Genomic DNA, 19,961 nt, shown 5'->3' with positions numbered 1-19,961 from the left:
TCATTCGGGAAAGCGTACCTCGGTTTAAGAACGGACTTCCGGAACAGATTAAGTTCGTAAACCGAGGTACCACTGTAAATAGGTCATCTGGAAGTGCCCTGGACTTCGCATTTGCTGGGAATCCACACACAAAAGCATAAAAGACAGGTGCTCTGCTTTCAGATGCAAGAGCAACAATCCCTGGTCACTTCCACACAACCAGTTCACTGAACGTTCATCCTGATTTGTTTGCAAGGAGGTAACAGGATGTCGCTTGAAGCAATTTTAATCCTGTACTTTTCAATCCAGGGTGTTTGCCCCTCACTTTCTTCAGCTCAGAGAAGTCCCGCAGAGTTTATTAAATCCACTTTAAAGGTGCACCCTGAACTGGACCGCTTGAGGCAGAATCCCATCGGCCAAGTTGCAACAGTAGAAGCACCCGGGGGAGGGGATTCTGTGGCCCTCAAGAAGTTGCTGGACTCCGGGTCCCAGCAGCCCCAATCCAGAAGGGCCAACAGGCAGGAATAGCTGTAGACCATTGGTAGGCAAACTAAGGCCCGGATCCGGCCCAATCACCTTCTAAATCCGGCCCGCGGACGGTCCGGGAATCAGCATGTTTTTACATGAGTAGAATGTGTGCTTTTACTTAAAATTTATCTCTGGGTTATTTGTGGGTCCTGCCTGGTGTTTTTACATGAGTAGAATGTGTGCTTTTATTTAAAGTGCATCTCTGGGTTATTTGTGGGGCATAGGAATTCGTCCATTTACCCCCAGAAAATATAGTCTGGCCCCCCACAAGGTCTGAGAGACAGTGGACCGGCCCCCTGCTGAAAAAGTTTGCTGACCCCTGCCATAGACCCACTTATTCCCCACTGCCTGGGTTAGCTGCCCCTTTGTGTGGACAAGGCACTCTGCCCATGCTCAGGAACGCTTGCCCTCTCCTGCCCAACCTGAAGGTGACATCTCAAAACAGCTCCCTGCACTCCTGTCCATCTTATGTCCTCCCGGCAACATCTGGGGTTTCAGAGTGGGCAGGTACAAAGCATTGGGCCAGTCACTTACCTGAGCCTGCCTCTCAGCGTGGTGACACTCTTTAACACGTGTGTGTGTGTTTGCACGTTTGAAACTAGCTGCACTTGTTTCTCGAGATGCCTGCTTTGGTCACGGTGATAACATGACTTGTTTACATCCCATTTAGAACCCCCAACTCCATGGGGTTGCCATTGAAAAGCCCTTGGAAACACTACGTTGCTGCCGCCAGATTGCTGGTTATACAGAAGACAGAAAATACCTGTTAGAATGGCTCCACTGGCTACCAACATTTTCTGGCACCATTCAATGTTCTGGTTATGACCCACAAGTCCCGTTTATGGCTCAGGGCACAGGCTACCTGAATAACCTTATTATTTATTTAATTTATATACCGCCGTATACCCGGGGGTCTCAGGGTGGTTCACAGAATAAAATCAAGATATAAAACCACAAAATACATAATAAAAATAAAAACAACAACCTACTAGCCCCCCAATTTTTTTTTAAAAAACGGCATAGGATGTAAATCCTTACTTACTTATTTACTAATTAATTAATTAATTATACTGCCCTTCATCCGTAGATCTCGGTGTGTTTCACAGCATAAAATTACAAGGTAAAAAAACCAAAATACATATTTAAGAGAAGAACAGGAAGAAAGCAAAACAAGCCAGCTACTTTGATGCTCTCCAGCACTAGTATATGCTTTTTGAAATGCGTATTTGTTTTCAGACAGGCTTTCTTCAGATTGTTAACATTCACTGAATGTTGGGCATTCATTATGAAATATATATAGAATCTACCCCCCACCCCCTCTATCTTTGATCATGATTGTTTAAGTTCATTTGTCTCTTGAGTAAAGTATAGGTCCGAGGCGACTGCAATCAGAGAATCGGGGGGAAACGTCCTGGATGTGGGTCGTTTCCCCCCAAAAAAGCATGCATATGTCCTGAAAGAGATTTCAATACTCTAAAAACAGTTCAGGGAGAAGAAAATGTCGGACTTGGCTTCCTTGGCAACCCAATACAAACTGGCAGCTATTTATGCAGTCGGGGGGGGGGGGAATCTAACCGTTGATTGGCTGTAGAGCAGCCCATTTCCCACAGGAACATTCCAGAGAAACTAGTAACAAGAATGTCATGACATTTTATGTTCTCCCAGGTGCAAAACTTCACTTTGCCTCTTATTATGGTGATCACATGGTGATGCAAAAGCAACCAAGTCATGCCATCATATGCAGTGCCGGATTTACGTATAAGCTAAACAAGCTATAGCTTAGGGCCCCACTCTCTTGGGGGGGGGGGATTTAAAAAACTGGAGGTACATTTCCAAAATATACATCCAAAATAAGTAAAATGGTTTTAGATACCTATTAGGTCCATAGTATATATTCAACACAAAAAGCAGCGACAATTTGCTGTTGACATAGGACAGCTGGACATATAAAGGACCCCATTACCTTCAGTAGCTGACATAGGACAGCTGGACATATAAAGGACCCCATTACCTTCAGTAGCTTAGGACCTCATCAAACCTAAATCCGGCCCAGAGGCTATGGAGTTCCTGGCACCAACATAATATTGACTGTTTCTCAGGATCACAATGTTATGGAGAATATGGCAGGCATTAACCAGGGCTTTGGGCTAAAACAGGTGTAAAGGTAAAGGGACCCCTGACCATTAGGTCCAGTCGTGACCGACTCTGGGGTTGTGGTGCTCATCTCGCTTTATTGGCCAAGGGAGCCGGCGTACAGCTTCCGGGTCATGTGGCCAGCATGACTAAGCCGCTTCTGGCGAACCAGAGCAGCGCATGGAAATGCTGTTTACCTTCCCGCTGGAGTCGTACCTATTTATCTACTTGCACTTGACTTGCTTTCAAACTGTTAGTTAGGCAGGAGCTGGGACTGAACAACTGGAGCTCACCCCGTCGCAGGGATTCGAACCTCCGACCTTCTGATCGGCAAGCCCTAGGCTCTGTGGTTTAGACCACAGCGCCACCCACGTCCCTAAAACAGGTATAGTGCAACATAATACATTTGTTCATTGCTTCCAGAACAGAGCTGAGTTGGCACTTCAAAGGACTCTTGCAGCCTTGTTCCAGAGCTACAATAAATTGTACCTCGTAGAGTAACACATATGCCCAGGAATTTTTCTCAGCCAGAACTCACAGGAACTCACTTCTGGTTCCTCTCAGATGGGTGCCTTTGCCATTATAACACAAGGCAGGTGTTCATGTTGAGTTTCGGCACCGTTTTCCCTAGAAAAATAGCACCGCATACACCTCTCATTGAAAAAGCATTAAATGTATGCTGAAATGGTGAAAATGACCAGGAGGATCAGAAACCAGGAAGATAAGAACTTTAATAAGGAATGGGGGAAATTTCATAAGTTACCTTGGAGAACACTGCAAACAACTAAAAACATTGGCAGGATTGTTATAACACTTGTAACAAGAACTATGGCAAAAATCAGAGTTTTTAAGAAAAATGGAAGAAATTATAAGATGCAGATGAAAAAGATTAACAATGGAACCCATTTAGGGGGGATGGAAGTTAAGGATTCAGTGAATCCTATTTTGTTTAAGATTATGATTGATATTAAATATTTGTAAAACTGAATAATATTTTTTTTAAAAGCATTAAATGTGTAGAGTGACTGTTCCTTTTGGGTTGTATTGCGTATTGCAATACCCTAATTTGTCACTGGGCTTCAACTTCAAAAAGGGAACATTAGGATGTACATCCCCTTTCTGTCACCTTAGGGGGAAAACCTGGCTGCAGCCAAAAGCTGTAGAAGTTTCTCCAGTAGCAGATCCTGAGTAACTTGACTTCACCACTGAAGTAGAACTGATTGCATGTCTGCTTTGCAGGAGCAGATAGCCAGCCTTTTGCACGCCAAAGAACTGTGACTGTTCCTGTTGTGCTAACCAGAGCAGAAAAGACGGAACAGCTTGCTCTTGTTGCTGGGTTCATTGGATTTGAGCAAATACACGGACTGCTGCTGAGTAAGGTGTTTGGAGGAGCAGATGCACAGCTTAAGGATAGCATGCAAGCAAATATGCTTTGGTTTATTTCCCTTCCGCTGTCTGCTCTTGAGATCAGCGTACGTCTTGTGATCGTGCATGTGAAAAAATCTCTCGGATTTTATACTTGAAATCCCCCCCCCAAAAGTCCTCTTGGTTATTTACCAGGGATAGGCTGTAAGTTATGTTTTTAAAAAATAATAAAAAGTGACCTTTTCGCACCCTAAAACGACTGTCTTATAAATTATTAAACTTTCCTAGATATATTTCTGGTTCTGTTTATAACAATTCATGAGATAATGGATTCTCAGCAACAGTGGTACCTCAGGTTAAGTACTTAATTCGTTCCAGAGGTCCGTTCTTAACCTGAAACTGTTCTTAACCTGAGGTACCACTTTAGCTAATGGGGCCTCCGGCTGCCGCCGCGCCGCCGGAACACGATTTCTGTTCTCATCCTGAAGCAAAGTTCTTAACCTGAGGTACTATTAGCGGACCCTGTAACCTGAAGCGTATGTAACCTGAAGCGTAGGTAACCTGAGGTACCACTGTATAGACTGGACTAGTGTTTAAGATGGAATATATGGATTACTTTGTGTCCGGGTTGATGTGATGCAGCTGGTAACATGGTTTCTACATCAGAACCAGGTCAGACAGGAGCACAGTCCCCAAATGATCAGTGTGACATTAAATTTAATGATTAGTTTGTAGAACAAACACAGCAAGGGAGACAAATGGGTGAACATTAGCATACAACATAAGAAAGACACTATTTTTTTTTCATGGAAAGGCCATTGCACCTTCAGCAGGTTTGTAACAGATATTAAACAGGTGAATCACACGTGCCTTGGTGGAAAAGTTCGATCTGTCTGCACCGCAACTTAAAAGGCCCAGGATTCTCCCAGCAGCCTATAGCCAGTGTGCAAGAATTGTATTCCAAATATTAAATTCTATGGACTTTGTACCCAATAAGCAAGCAAGCACTTAGGATGGTGCAGTCCTGTACCAGGAAAACATGACACAACTTAGAATTGCGATGAAAGCACACAGCACATTGCTGTACGTAGGATGGGGGCACTGGCTGTCTTTGTGTTCTAGCACTGTTCATCAGTCCCATTTCCTCTGCTGTTGGCCGCCCTGTCTACAGTCCGCTGCCGGTTGGGCGTGTCAGTCTTCTTTAGATTCCAAGGCAGGCTTCATTTCTAGGTGCAGGAAAGAAAAGATCGTGTCAGAATGATGCTGCATCTCACGGACAGTGGGCAATCAACAGGTGCCATGCCTGGAGAGGAAGAGGAGGAAGGCAAGAGGGCTCGGTCAGAGCACAGAGTTAGAGCCATGCTCTTGCCTGCCTCTTCTTTGCACCTGATCAGCTCAGGAGACCACAGATGAAACCAAAGCCAGGCAGGATCTTCTAAATATGGTAATTTGCAGTACAGAAGCACCCTCTTTTTGCAGTATATGTACTGTGCATACACAAATATCCAGGAACCAGGTAGCACAGGGGTAATAATAAATAATAAATTTTTATTTATACCCCGCCCTTCCAGGTTCAAAAACCGGGCTCAGGGCGGCTAACAACAAATTTTAAGGTTAAGGTTAAGGGACCCCTGACCATTAGGTCCAGTCATGACCGACTCTGGGGTTGTGGCACTCATCTCGCTTTATTGGCCGAGGGAGCCGGAGTACAGCTTCCGGGTCATGTGGCCAGCATGACTAAGCAACTTCTGGCGAACGAGAGCAGCGCATGGAAACGCCGTTTACCTTCCCGCCAGAGCAGTACCTATTTATCTACTTGCACTTTGATGTGCTTTCGAACTGCTAGGCTGGCAGGAGCAGGGACCCAACAACGGGAGCTCAACCCGTTGCGGGGATTCGAATTGCCGACCTTCTGATCGGCAAGTCCAAGGCTCTGTGGTTTAACCCACAGTGCCACCCGCGTCCCTAACAACAATTTAAAAACACTTAATTGATGCAACCCAAAACTGCGTAAAATACAATATAAAACGTGAATAACAATAAATTCAGAATTCAAAAATCAATTTAGGGGGGGAATCCATCCAATAAACATTAGATGATGACCAGGGCTAGCTGGCTAAATTAGTCCTATTTGGGCCAGCGTGGAGACCGGGGAGAATTAGTTGTGGGACTTCATGAAAAGGGGAGAGGGAGGGAAGGAAGGAGAATAAAAGATCAGGCTAAGTTCAGGTTGAAAGCCAGGCGGAATAGCTCTGTCTTACAGGCCCTGCGGTAGAGAAACTTGGACTTCCAGATGTTTGACAGCATCTCCCATCACCCTCAGGCAGCATGTCAAGGATAGTGAGCATGGTAGTCTGGAGGTTCACAGGTTCTCCACTCATGATGTAGCACATAGCCTGCCATTTCCCATGTTACAGCAGTTGAAGTAACATCTTGCTTTACATTTGCCCCCACTTATGTGCTCAGGTGCACATGGTTCCCTTGCCTGCCACCTTCATCCATTGTACAGTGGTACCTTGGTACTCAAACACTTTGATTCTCAAACACCTAAAACCTGGAAGTAAGTGTTCCGGTTTTCAAAGGTTTTTCGAAAGCCGAACGTCCAATGCAGCTGTCGGCTATTGTTTCTGGGGTGCCTGCACCAGTCAGAAGCTGCGCCTTGGTTTTCAAACATTTCGGAAGTCAAACGGACTTCTGGAATAGATTAAGTTTGGCGCTTTTGTTTTTGCTTTTTGAGGCTTTTTCGGTTAATTTGTTTTTGTGACTGTGTGGAACCCAGTTCAGCTACCGATTGACTGACTGTGTGACTGCGGAAATGGATAAATGCCCCCCATCCAAACAATGACTATCATCAATGCAGGTAAGAATTTTTATTTTTTTTTTAATTTTAATCAGCTACAATACTGTCTTATTTATTTTATAGTACAGTACATTGATTCTTGCTTTCATTTTATGGATCAATGGTCTCATTAGATAGTAAAATTCATGTTAAATTGCTGTTTGAGGGGTTGTTTTTAAAAGTCTGGAACGGATTAATCCGTTTTGCAATACTTTCTGTGGAAAAACGCACCTTGGTTTTAGAATGCTTTGGTCTGGGAACAGACTTCCGGAACGGATAAAGTTTGAGAACCAAGGTACCACTGCATACTTGTAGCAATCCTGTGAGGAAGGTTAAGTAGACAGTGAAACACTGGCCCCAGATCACCCAGTGAGCTTCATGGGTGGAAATCTGTACCCAGGTCTTCCTAGCCCTAGCCTGATAGTCTAAACAAGGGCTGGATCATCTTTTTCAGCTGCCTTCTCTTATGGGGAATCTTTGGAAGAATTCATGCCAGTGGTAGAGAGAAAAGCCAAACAGGGTGTCCTGAAAAGCATGTTATGGGATTCAGGGACCATCTATCCTTCCAGCAAGCTGGCAAAGCACTAACTGCTCAGCTTTTCAATTGCTTAAAGAAGCCAGAACGACCTTCGCTCAGCCAAGCCTTTTCAGCCTGCACACCCTACCAGGGAGAGGCAACTAGCCTTAAAAAAATAAAATAAAATAAACCTCTGTCACAAGTCCCAGAAAAATAGCAGGAAAAGATTCTCCTCAGTTGGCATTTGCTTTGCTGCTGGCAGAATCTTGCCTTCAGCACGGCAGCAGGCGACTATTGGCGTAAGCTTTTCAGTGACACATTTGTTCACGCTACGCTGTTCGTCAACAAGACATCTCTCTCCCACTAAGAGCTACCGGGAGAGTGATGCTATTTTTAAAAAAAGTCTGTATATTTAATGTATAATACAATACAGTAATATATATACTGTAATTTTTGTAAGATTACAGTAGACTAAGCCCATCACATGGATGTGCATTGTCTTGATATTTATCATTCCAAAACATAAGAAACATCTCCCCATTCATCTGTTTGGCTGATTTGTATGTGTCTTTTGAAGGTACGTTAATTTTATCATTGTTCCAATAGGCCATACCTTATCAGTCCAATCAAATAAAGATGGTGTATTGCTCTTTCCAGTTTTTTGCTGTTCTCACCACTGTTCTAGCTATTAGTAAATTGATAACTACTTCCAGACTGTGGTTTTTAAGAGGTCTAAAAGTTCACCATTGGGATGGATCCAGTTAATAATGAACGATTTCATATCCTCTCCTTTTCCTCCCTCTATCTTGCTGCTCACCAGTGATCTGTTCTCCTGGTGTTCCAGTGAAAGACAAAGGGTTTCCTGAGCAGATACAAGTTTTTAATTTGTTCTTCATGTTTAACTCCCATATTTATAGCGGTGTTAGCAGTTTTATCTATTGCATCTAGTAGGGTTGCCATGTGTCCTCTTTTTCCAGGACATGTCTTCTTTTTCATGGGTATGTAAGATACGAGTCATCATAGTGACCCATAGTTAAAAGTAGAAGTTGGCAAATGTGTCCACTTTTTTGGTCTTCAAAATGCTCTACTTTTTCCCTCCAGGGTTTAAAAGCTTTATCAAACTTATCTGCGAGCTCTGGCATAAATTGCTGAAGATGCTTCATAAACCCTTCAGCACTCAGGGGGTGGGGGGCTAATTTGACAGTCATTCACACCTCCAGCACCAACTAGCAAATTTTGAAAAGCTAGTATCATTAGATCAAGTTCATCACTTTTGTGGAACTAATTAATCTAAATTGTGTCAATTGGATTTTGAATAAATTGTTACGGTTGTTAAAAGAATTTTAAGGTCTCAAATACAGAATAAAGGTAAAGGTACCCCTGTCAGTTAAGTCCAGTCACGGACAACTCTGGGGTTATGGCGCTCATCTCGTTTCAGGACGAGGGAGCCGGCGTTTGTCCACAGACAGCTTCTGGGTCATGTGGCCAGCATGACTAAGCTGCTTTTGACAAACCAGAGCAGCGCATTGAAACACCGTTTACCTTCCCGCCAGAGCGGTACCTATTTATCTACTTGCACTTTGACGTGCTTTCGAACTGCTAGGTTGGCAGGAGCAGGGACCAAGCAATGGGAGCTCACCCCGTCGCAGGGATTCGAACCGCTGACCTTCTGATTGCAAAGTCCTAGGCTCTGTGGTTTAACCCACAGCGCCACCCGCGTCCCATAGCAAACATAGACAAGGTGGTAAATAAAGGATTTTGCACACTTAAACGCTCTGTTGCCAGCTGGATTGCTTGTGTTCAGCAGAACAGGGTTTTTAATAATAACGGGGACTAGCAGTGTGCCTTCCCTCATTCATAAAGTGGTACCTCGGGTTAAGTACTAAATTCGTTTCGGAGGTCCGTTCTTAACCTGAAACTGTTCTTAACCTGAAGCACCACTTTAGTTAATGGGGTCTCCTGCTGCCGCTGAAGCACAATTTCTGTTCTCATCCTGATGCAAAGTTCTTAACCCGAGGTACTATTTCTGGGTTACCGGAGTCTGTAACCTGAAGCGTATGTAACCCGAGGTACCACTGTATTTCTCTTTAGAGATGAGGTTGGGCATTGCTGCATCCAGGGATCATGCTGTTGCTCTGTGCTTTGCTGCACGTAGCCTTGGAGCTGCATTCTGGAAGGAAACTGTTTTCTCCAGTTAACGAAAAGCAAGGCAGGCAGTCACAGTGCACTGGGTTTTCCCCCTTCCTTGGCACTTGCCATGCAAAGTAAATTTCCACAGCTTTCCACAAATGCAGGAGGGTTTGAAACACCCTGAATCCTCTCTTATACTCAACTCCTTTTTTAAAAATAACAACAAACAGTAGCTGATTATGAAGCAGTTGGGATACACACTGCGGAGCCCCTGTTGCACGAGTTTACACAAGAGAAGCCCCACAGTATACTTATGTAATTATCATGTGGCACAGAAGAACGTCTCTCCAAGGCCAAAGGCAAGACTTAACCTGAGCTAAAGCCACTGCTTTTTTTCTTTTAAAAAAATGTTTAGGGCTACTCTCATTTTGACTCAAGAAAATCGCCATTTTATAGTTCAAATCGGGGAAAATAAATACAGTGTTACCTCAGGTTACATACGCTTCAGGTTACAGACTCCGCTAACCCAGAAACATTACCTTGGGTTAAGAACTTTGCTTCAGGATGAAATCATGCGGCGGCAGCAGGAGGCCCCATTAGCTAAAGTGGTACCTCAGGTTAAGAACAGTTTCAGGTTAAGAACGGACCTCCAGAACAAATTAAGTACTTAACCCGAGGTACCACTGTATAGTAAATGGACAAAAGTTCAAAGATCCACAAAATGTTTAGGGGTATGCGTACCCCTGCGTGCCCCCAGAAAAAGAAGCACGGGCTACAGGCAGGTCCCAGCATATGCTTTAAAATAAGAAAGCAGTTCACATTGTTTGCCAATGTCTAAACCCACATGGTGCAACACAAATAGAGGAATTTGGCAACTTAGGCAAATGACGCACATAGATTTGTTGATTTTGCCATAATATATTTGTGATGTAAAATTGTGCCCCCTTTTGTCACTCTCTGTTAAATTTCTAACTGTGCACTAACCACCGAACAGGAGAGGGACACGTGGAGCTGCAAATAAGGATGGAAGGGTGAATTTCCCTTTCTCAATTTTCCAGTCTTAAATTCAGTTCTGCACATTTCCATATCAGTTTTTTCAAAGTCCTCACTGAAATTCATCAGTGAATCTCTCCTAATAGTTTGTATGCAGTTTTGTGTGAAGTTAACTTTGTGTAGCATTTAAAGGTGCCCGCAGCTAAGTCACACTTTCAAAAATGTTATGTGAACCAAAACACAGCCATCTTTTGTAATTTGCATTTCTCTAAATTTTGCATTTGTCCAGTCCAGTAATATGTACAAAAATGTACATACAAGGGTAAATTGTGCAGATGCTAGTAAATATAACATTAAAATATGCAATATCTTCTGGAAAATTGAATATATATTTGAATAAACCTGCTGATGAATTTTCATGACAACTTTTTTCAAAAATTGCAAACATGTGGATATGTGGAGAACTGAATTTAAAAATGGAAAGATGAGAAACTGAAATGGACAAATTTGTCCATCTCTAATAAATCTATTTGGTCCCTCCTTTCTTTTCTTTCTAAATTGCAAGCAAAAGCTGCTCTGTTTACACTGACTTTTGATGGTTAGCCGAAATGTTTTGTTTACTTGGTGCCTGTTTTGGTTGGCAGATAAAAGAGTTTCAGCTGTCTAATTTGTGGCAACTTGTTTTATGCGAAACTTGCTGCTGCACAGATGGCATGTGTATCTTTTGGACTTAGTGATTTCTTCTTAGCTGCCCCATTCAGGGGGAAAAGTATGCAAATATTTTCATAAAGTAATGACTAAATAAAGCAGTGTGCTAAATTAGACTTCCTTTATAGTAAACAAAGAATGCTAGTAGACAGGGCTTTATATCACAAAAGGGTCGTTCAGATCCATTTTTTCTGCATGCAAAATTAATTTCCTAGTTCCCATGCATTCTGTTTTGTTCAGGCTATAGCTATGGCTATTATTCCACCGCTTGTCATCAGCTGCAGTCTGGGCCGGCCCACCTATTGGGCAAGGTGAGTTAACTTGAGCGGGAAAATCCACAGGGGCAGCAGATTCCGATGTTGATCTTTATTCCTCCCTTCTTCCTGATGTAGATCTTCACTCACTCCTTCTTCCTTGTTGGAGAGGGATGCCATTTTGTCATTCACCTCGGGTGCCAAAATGCCTTGGGCCAGCCCTGACACCAGTGGAAAAGCTTGACAAAATGGATCAGAATTAGGAACGGGCAGATCTATCTGTTTTGGTTTCTTATATTCCTGCTCTTCAGTTCTCCACGTTTTCACATCCGTTTGCAATTTTGCAAGGGTAAGTCCTCGTGAAAATTCATCAGCATTTTAGTGTGATTTCCCCTCCCCCCCCCCAAAAAAAGATGCACATTTTTCCTTGCAGTTTTGCCCAGTGCTTTTTTTTTCTGGGGGTACCTGAGGGCATGCAGTACTGGTACCTTTTTTTTTCTAGAAGAAAAGCTCTGGTTTAAAACATGACACTTACTGTAACAACTTCATGGTGAATACCCTTCTAGAAGAAAAGCACTGATTTTGCCAAACATGGTGCATTTTTTGTCTGTTATTTTCAACAATATAGGCATAAATGCGTTAGTCTGTAAGGTGCTACACAACTCTTCATTGTTTGGTTGTTTTGTTTTGACATCTGAAGGCAGCCCTGTTTAGGAAAGCTTTTAATTTTTAATAGGTTATTGCATTTTAGTGTTCTGTTGGAAGCCACCCAGAGTGGCTGTGGAAACCCAGCCAGATGGGCGGGGTATATTTATTTATTCATTTTTCTATGGCAGCCTAGCACGACCTAAAGAGGAGCAGACATGTCAGAGACCAGGCTGAGGAGTCCTGCTCCAACGAGGAATGGTGGGATCCTCCCCCTCCCCCTGCTCCTGACCAGGATCCTGAAGCTGCCCAGGAGCAGTGGAGCAGTATAGATTTGGAACAGTGGTTTGCAGAGGGGCATAATTCTGAAGACAAAAGTTGGGAAAAACTGGGGGGTGAACAGCAAAGTGAAGAAGAACTAGAAAAGAGAGAGCTAACAGACTCTCTCTCACTGGAGACTGTGCAGCCTATTAGTCCAAGGACATGTAGAGCAGATACTAATACTAATACTAATACTAATACTAATACTAATACTACTAATAAATTTATTTATACCCCGCCCTTCCCGGTTCAAAAACCGGGCTCAGGGCGGCTAACAACAAATTTAAAACACTTTAAAACACTTAATTATAAAAGCAGCATAAAATACAGTATAAAAACATGAATAACAATAAAATTCAAAAATCAATTAAATAAACCCCAGGGCTAGCTGGCTGAATTGATCCTACTTGGGCCAGTTAGGAGGCCAGGGGAGAATTAGCTGTGGGGCTAAGGTGGCTACACAAAAAGCACAATGGTTGCAAGATGCGAAAGTGACCAGGGGGAAAAGTTGGTGGAAACCTTAATTGGTAACACCTTCATTCCGAGAATGGCTGCTTTGTTCTTTTGCTGTGATCATTAAAGACTCTTTAAATTGTAAGGAATTCTTTTTGCTTTGTCCTGCTTATCTACGGCCAAAGGAGGGGAGGAAGCTGAGTCCCTGAAGCCTGACAAGACATGAACAAATCTGAGTTGTGCTGTGGTCTTTGTCCACAAAAGTCAGAAAGCTTGGCATTCTGCTGGTATCACTTACCAATAATTTCACTGTTGTGATGAGGCGAGTTTCCATTGGCACAGAGATTGTGCTTAGGCTTCAACATCTCCAGACCAGCCAAGAGGGTCATAAAATCCACCACCGTGTCAATGTCTTCCTTATCCGCCCTGACATCCCTCAGAGTGCACAGCACGCTCAGCCTGCTGAAGGACTTGACCTCCGAGATGTTGGCGCGCAGGAACAGCAAAATGATGTTCAGGTCGTTCAGAGGGCAGGTCAGCATCTTCCTGCTGAGGAGGTCAAAAGCTGGCAGCATCTCATAGATGGATAGGAGCCTCTTGTCCCACTGGCACAACTGAAGCAGGTGGTAGATGACGACGGGCCCCAGAAGGACGTACACGCACCCAATGCAGATGCTGGTCACCTGGAAGACGGTGAAGAAGACGAGCTTGCAGGGGACCGAACCTGGGATGTGAAGCTCATCTTTTAGCAGGCCCACCTTGATGGTGCAGCTGAACTCATCTTGGAAAAAGACGCCCACATGGAAGTAGGCCAAGTAGAAGCAGGTGGCAGCGAGGAGGAAGAGGAGGAGAAGGTTCCGTAGCACGTAGACCCCAACGAGGTAGTAGGAGCGCTGCTTGCAAGTGAGGTACCTCTCCAGTAATGGGAATTCAAAATAGCGTTCCCTGCGAGCCCTTGGTGAGAGAGAAACAAGGAATGTTTACTACCGTTATAGCTGGGAAAAAGCTTGGATCTATAGATCTGGTCAATCAGTGGGGCTCTGCCTTACGGGGGAAAAGAACATGATTGAGGAGAGACTGCAATGGTCAGACAGGTAATTTTAGGCTCTGGAGTTTGGACTTTAATGGTTTTACCAGGCGGATGGTGGTGAAATTCTTTAAATCAGTGGTTCCCAAAAGTTTCCCCCCACAGACCACTTGAAAATTGCTGAGGGTCTTTGAGGACTACTTAATGTGTCGTCCCCCCCTTTGGAAGTTGCAGCAATTGTAATTCACTGTGCTCAATGCTGTATGTTTTTCCATTGAATTTTGTTGCTTCTTTTGCTTCCTATGTTGCATTTTATTAAACATTGGTACCTTGGTTCTCAAACTTAATCCGTTCCAGGAGTCCATTCGACTCCTGAAACCATTCAAAAACCAAGGCACAGCTTCTGATTGGCTGCAGGAGCTTCCTGCACTCAATCGGAAGCCGCGTCGGATGTTTGACTTCCAAAAAAACGTTCGCAAACTGGAACACTCATGGTGTTTGGGAGCTGATTTGTTCGACAACTAAGCCATTCAGGAAGCAAGGTACCACTGTATTACCTGAATCCTATGGAATTCAGATTGTAATACCATCGAATGCAATATAGGAAATAGAAGAAGCAATAAAAATACAGTGCAAAATCAGTCTGGATGTTTAATGTGGACTCACTTAAATGAAACTCGCAAACCACCAGTGGTTCACAAGCCACAGTTTGGGAACTGCTGCTTTATATTACTAATATTAATCCTATCATTATTGTCATTATTAATCCAATATATTGTTATTAATATTAATCTGATTTCTTACCCACCATTCACCATAAGGGCCCAGGGCAGGTTACAGCAATTTAAGAAATACAGTGTTAAAAACAGTTGAAAGTAAGTTACAGTCGCAAGAATAGCGTGGTAATGTCTATTGCTTCTCTTATACTGCACATTCGGCCAGTTGAGGGACCTGAACTTCTGCTCTAAAGTCACTTCCGGCAATTGCTCTCCAGGAATTTATCAGAGAGGGAGATGCCAGGGACTGAACCTGGAACCTTCCGCATGCAAAGTGAGTGCCTACCACCTCGACTACAGGGGTGCCAACTTGAATAAAATATTGCGAGGGTGGTGTGTGTCATTTCTTAGTACAGAAATTATTGATCTGATATGTAAGAGATCTTTCCTATTCTAATTAATTCAAGAGGGTTCGGGATTCTTCTGGAAGCTTCTCTGTGTGAAAGAAAAAAGCAGAAGGTTCCTTATAATAATAATAATAATAATTTATTATTCATACCCCACCCATCTGGCTGGGTTTCTCCAGCCACTCTGGGCTGCTTACAACAGAATATTAAAATACAATAGTCTATTAAACATTAAAAGCTTCCCTAAACAGGGCTGCCTTCAGGTGTCTTCTAAAAGTCTGGTAGTTGTTCTTCTCTTTGACATCTGGTGGGAGGGCGTTCCACATGGCGGGTGCCACTACCAAGAAGGCCCTCTGCCTGGTTCCCTGTAACTTGGCTTCTTGCAGGGAGTGAACCGCTAGAAGGCCCTTGGCGCTGGACCTCAGTGTCCGGGCAGAACGATGGGGGTGGAGACGCTCCTTCAGGTTTGGGTTATTCCTTCAGAGAAGCTGAGTACAGCTGGCTTAAACTAGTTCTGTTATCTCTTTCTGTCAAGGTCATGCTGACTATAATAGTAAGACCAGAAGCAGCCTGGGTTTCACTTTCACTTTCTCTCTCTCTTTCCTTCTGGTGTGGTGTTCTGTATATAGTATGTTTAGTGTTAAGGTTTAATTATATGTTATTGCAAGTTTAAATTAAGTCTGCTGCAACGGGATTTCTTATGGACAGGGCCAATCCTGAATGTATTGGATTTGTGACCATTGTGCTCATTTGCCTTCAGTAGCAGCAAAGCACTGCTTGATTTAAATACAATTGCCTCTTGTCTATTTTTTGGGAATCCTGCAACGTGTTTAAGTTTTTACTCTGCTAACTATACATTGGAATCTACTCTGGATCTATATTGAATAGAATTCCACGACAGGGGGTCCACATATGCCATTTGAACGACAATGCCCATCAACTCTGGGGGACCCTGGCACCCTCAAATATTTTATGGGGGGGGGGCTGAAGAGTTCTTGGCCCCTGGGAGTTGGCTCCTGCGCTCTGCTACATCCCTTCTTCTCAGCCATCTGTTTGTCTTTTTTTTTTTTTTTTTTGAAATTTTATTTACAACGTAACATAAACCCCCCACCCCCATACAGAAATCCACCCTCATTAAACGTGAATAAAACATATAATAAGCATAACATACAACAATACAAACAACCAAATAAAATCCTTCCTTTATCCTGTATCTGGCCTCCTTATTTACTTCTTATAAGCTGTTTCCTTTATGAATAATTATTAAGATTTTTCTAATTATAACTTAAATCTCCACAAAGTCTCCTGCAGACATTAATCGAAACAAGTCCAGGTACGTATTTTAGGGCACTGTTTTGTGAAGTATTCTCTGCATTTTCCCCATACTTTTTGAAATTCTTGTCTAGTGTCATCTCGAATTGCCTCTGTTAATCTAGCCAGTTCAATATACTCTAACAGTTTGTCTTGCCATTCCTTTTTTGTTGGCACAATTTCTTTTTTCCAGTTTTTAGCAATTAGGATCCTTGCCGCTCCTGTGGCATAGAGGAATATTTTCTGATCTTCTTTTGCTATACCTATGTCCGTTATCCCTAGTAGAAATGCTTCTGTATTTTTCATAAAGTTATACTTAAACATTTTTTTAAGCTCGTCATATACTATGTTCCAGAAGCTTTTGATTTTTTCACAGGTCCACCAAACATGTATAAGTGTCTCCTCTGTTTTACCACACCTGCAGCACAGATTTGTTTTTGTCTTATACATTTTAGCTATTTTGGTAGGTGTTAAGTACCATCTCTCAGCCATCCGTTTGAGCTTACTTGTCATATTCCTCCCATAGCTCTTCTGGGTCGGTACCAGACTGTTGTAGTTTCACCATGTGCTGCACTAAGCGGATGGAACGGTTGTAGGATTTGTCCAGCTCATCGATGATGAAGAGCAGGTCGCAGTTCAGCGACGAGGCAGCCGCATATCTCCAGAGCAGAGAAGGCAGGTACATGGCGACCGCAATCACCAGCAAGGAATATGGGAAGACCTAGGTGGAGAGAGAAAAGTACAGTAAGAACTGCCGAGGAATCAGGGGCGTGGGAGAAAGAAATACTAGGTATTAGCCCAACTTATTTTTCTAAAATACTCTTCTCCAGGAGTTCTTTACATCTTGAAAAGGGAAAAAGAAGAAGCTTGAAATATACCAGTACTCGGAGTTGAGAGTGGATTTCATGCTCTTTATTCAGCTCATAGTGGTGAGGAGGAATGGAAGTTCCCCCAGAATGTCTGCTTTATATACATTATTTACACAATGGGCCCCACGTGATTGGCTAATTCCGGGATTCACCTGTAGGCCAATCAGGTTGCGGATTCACTTCCACCTGGAGCTGGATTGGGTGGCTCCTGTGGACCAATCAGACTGCTGCATTCTGGATCCTATTGTTCTAGGACCAATCAGACTGCTGCATTCTGAATCCTATTGTTCTAAGACCAGTCAGAGTGCTGCCTTTTGGATCCTATTCAACTCAGTACATAACAAAGCTCATTGCATAGAGAAAGGGGCAGGGCCCAAGAAAACAAGAAGAACATATGTTTTAAAGAAGATTGGAAAACGTTTATTGAATATATGGGGGGGAAATTGTGTGCACTTGAAAACACTGGCAGCATTCAGATAAATTCAAGAGTGTAAATACGTTTTGATGGATGTAATAATGGAATACTGAATGGTTTAGTTTTTGTAAAATATGTAGGGATTTATGATACGTAAAATGAACCATGGAAAGAGAAGAAGGAAAGTCATGGATATTTTAGGGATGTTTAAATGAATATTCTAAATTGTAAAACAGAAAATTTTATATATATATATATATATATATATATATATAAAAGAGAAAATGGTAGGGCCATACTGCTGGCCCCCACCGCAGTCTTGTATTGACAGTCTTGTCTTGCCTCCAGCACCCATGTGATGAGTGCACACCTTTCACAAGTAACCCCTACGTGTGAGCAGCAAAGATGCTTCCTCTTCAGACATCTGCACTAAGTGTAAATAATGGAACCTTACAAAAAATATACCAAGAGTGTGCTAGAACCACGTTATTCAACCTTGGGTCCCCAGATGTTGGCCAATGTTGTGCCCTCCAGATGTTGCGCAACAGCTCCCATCATCCCTCTCTATATAAGATTCCTGGTAAGATCCCTTCTTGACCCTCTTAAAAAGAATAGACACGGCAATCTTATTAAAGTGCATATAAAAGTAGTTTACTCACATTCATTCAGTTCACAGTTTGATCCCTGAAGGCAGACTTATGTTACAAAAGTTACAAAACTATCCCACAAGGAAGTTAATTCCTAAGTGACTGCATAGAGAAAAACAAAAATGGAGAAGAGAGGAGCAAAAGAAGATGGTGTGCACCTCTTCCTTGCTCTTGTTACCCAGGCAGACTAGGCCAGATTAGACCAGGCACACATCTAGTCACATGCAGAGGAATTTTGTCTCAGCTCAGGAATGTTGTACTTGACTGCAATGTGTTTTACATCCCACAAATAGGACCCACATAGGGGAGTATGGGAGTCCAGAAGATTCCTTGAAATCTTGTTTTTATGATTTATGTTTGATATATCACTGTGAAATTTTAAGTTGAAAAACCAAATAAATATATATATTGTAAAAATAGTAAATATAATAATCCTTCCTTTGAAACACTAAGGTGTCCCACACTGATACCTTGAGGACCCAGAGAGATCTGGATTGAGAGTCTCCCATAGTATCGTAGTCATGGTGAAGCAAGGAGTCCCAGCACACAGCGTCGACGTAGGCCGATTGCTTCCCTGTGAAGTTGGCAGGAGAGAAGCAACTGATCTGGGAGCCTGGAGGGGAGAACAAGGCGGAAACAGAGCCATTAGCCTCCAGGGCCATTTCTGCTGGTACTTCATCCAGCTGTTCCATCAAACTGCAGGAAACTGAACGCTGCTTCATCCCAGCAGTAGCAGCCTTGTGACTCAAGCAAGCAGATGGTCTTCCTGGTCAATGAGGAGAATGAGTCCGGTTCTCCCAGCAAATACTCATGATCAAACTGCTCCCCATCACGTAACCCCAACTGTGTTTTTTCCCTAAAGAAGTGTTTAGGGGTACTCTCATTTTGACTCAAGGAAACCACCATTTTATAGTTCAAATTGGGGGAAATAAATACAGTAAATGGACAAAAGTACAGTGGACTCTCGGGTTGCGAATGTGATCTGTGCAGGATGCACGATCGCAACCCGCAGTGTCCGCAACCTGCAGTGGTAAGTCTGCGCACATGTGGGTTGCGATTCGGCACTTCTGCACATGCGCAAAGTGCAATTTAGCACTTCTGCGCATGCACGACCGCCGAAACCAGGAAGTTACTCGTTCCGGTACTTCCTGGTTTCGACGGTCCGTAACCCAAAAAAAACGCAACCTGAAGCTTCTGTAACCCAAGGTATGACTGTACAAAGATTCACAAAATGTTTAGGGGTATGCGTACCCCTGCGTAACCCCCAGAAAAAAAAGTACTGGCTGCGTTACATTAGCACAATCAGCCTTTGGTAACAAAGTCTGTAGTTTAGATACAAATTTTTATTTTAAAATTTGAGGACTTTAGGCTTCTTGACATAAATTGGGCAAGTGCTGAATACAGAAGCACACAAGACATGAATAACTAAATAGTATTCCATCCCAACTAACAAATACTAAAATCAAGTATCCCGGTGCATATATAGTCCATAAACAATTTAGTGAATTATCCAGCAAACATCTGAGTGCAGAAAGAACATCTAAAGGTGTTCAACTTTTTGCAGAAAAGTTTTTGGAACAAATGAATTTCAGCTAGAGAATAGAGCAGGATACATTATGAATATTCATAATCTGTGGTTCAAAGGCATTTTGGACTAGAGACAGACTAGGGTGCATTTAGTTCCCGTTGTAATCAATGCCACTA

At 42.9% G+C, this 19,961-nt stretch overlaps 1 protein-coding gene across 2 annotated transcripts in view; it reads right to left on the bottom strand.

Annotated features, from left to right (window-relative positions):
• The window catches only part of PANX3 (pannexin 3), a 200,557-nt gene that overhangs the window by 179,412 nt on the left and 1,184 nt on the right, over positions 1 to 19,961 (bottom strand). Inside the window, exons 2-5 of one of the 2 annotated variants that reach the window (XR_013979731.1) lie at positions 18,728 to 18,870; positions 16,833 to 17,047; positions 13,164 to 13,819; positions 4,370 to 5,231 (exon numbers count right to left, since the gene is read on the bottom strand). Coding sequence is in view for 1 of the 2 variants with exons in the window: in XM_080982540.1 (XP_080838666.1) it covers positions 5,197 to 5,231; positions 13,164 to 13,819; positions 16,833 to 17,047; positions 18,728 to 18,870 (1,049 nt within the window). In the remaining variant the exon portion in view is untranslated. Of the gene's footprint in view, positions 1 to 2,491; positions 5,232 to 13,163; positions 13,820 to 16,832; positions 17,048 to 18,727; positions 18,871 to 19,961 lie in introns of those variants that run through there. The other variant, XM_080982540.1, reaches the window with a different exon arrangement.

The sequence above is a fragment of the Podarcis pityusensis genome, assembly GCF_964106645.2.
Source record: "Podarcis pityusensis genome assembly, chromosome: 15".
NCBI lineage: Eukaryota > Metazoa > Chordata > Lepidosauria > Squamata > Lacertidae > Podarcis > Podarcis pityusensis.
The sequence above is the reverse complement of the archived record's forward strand: the minus strand, read 5'-3'. Positions and strand labels throughout refer to the sequence as shown.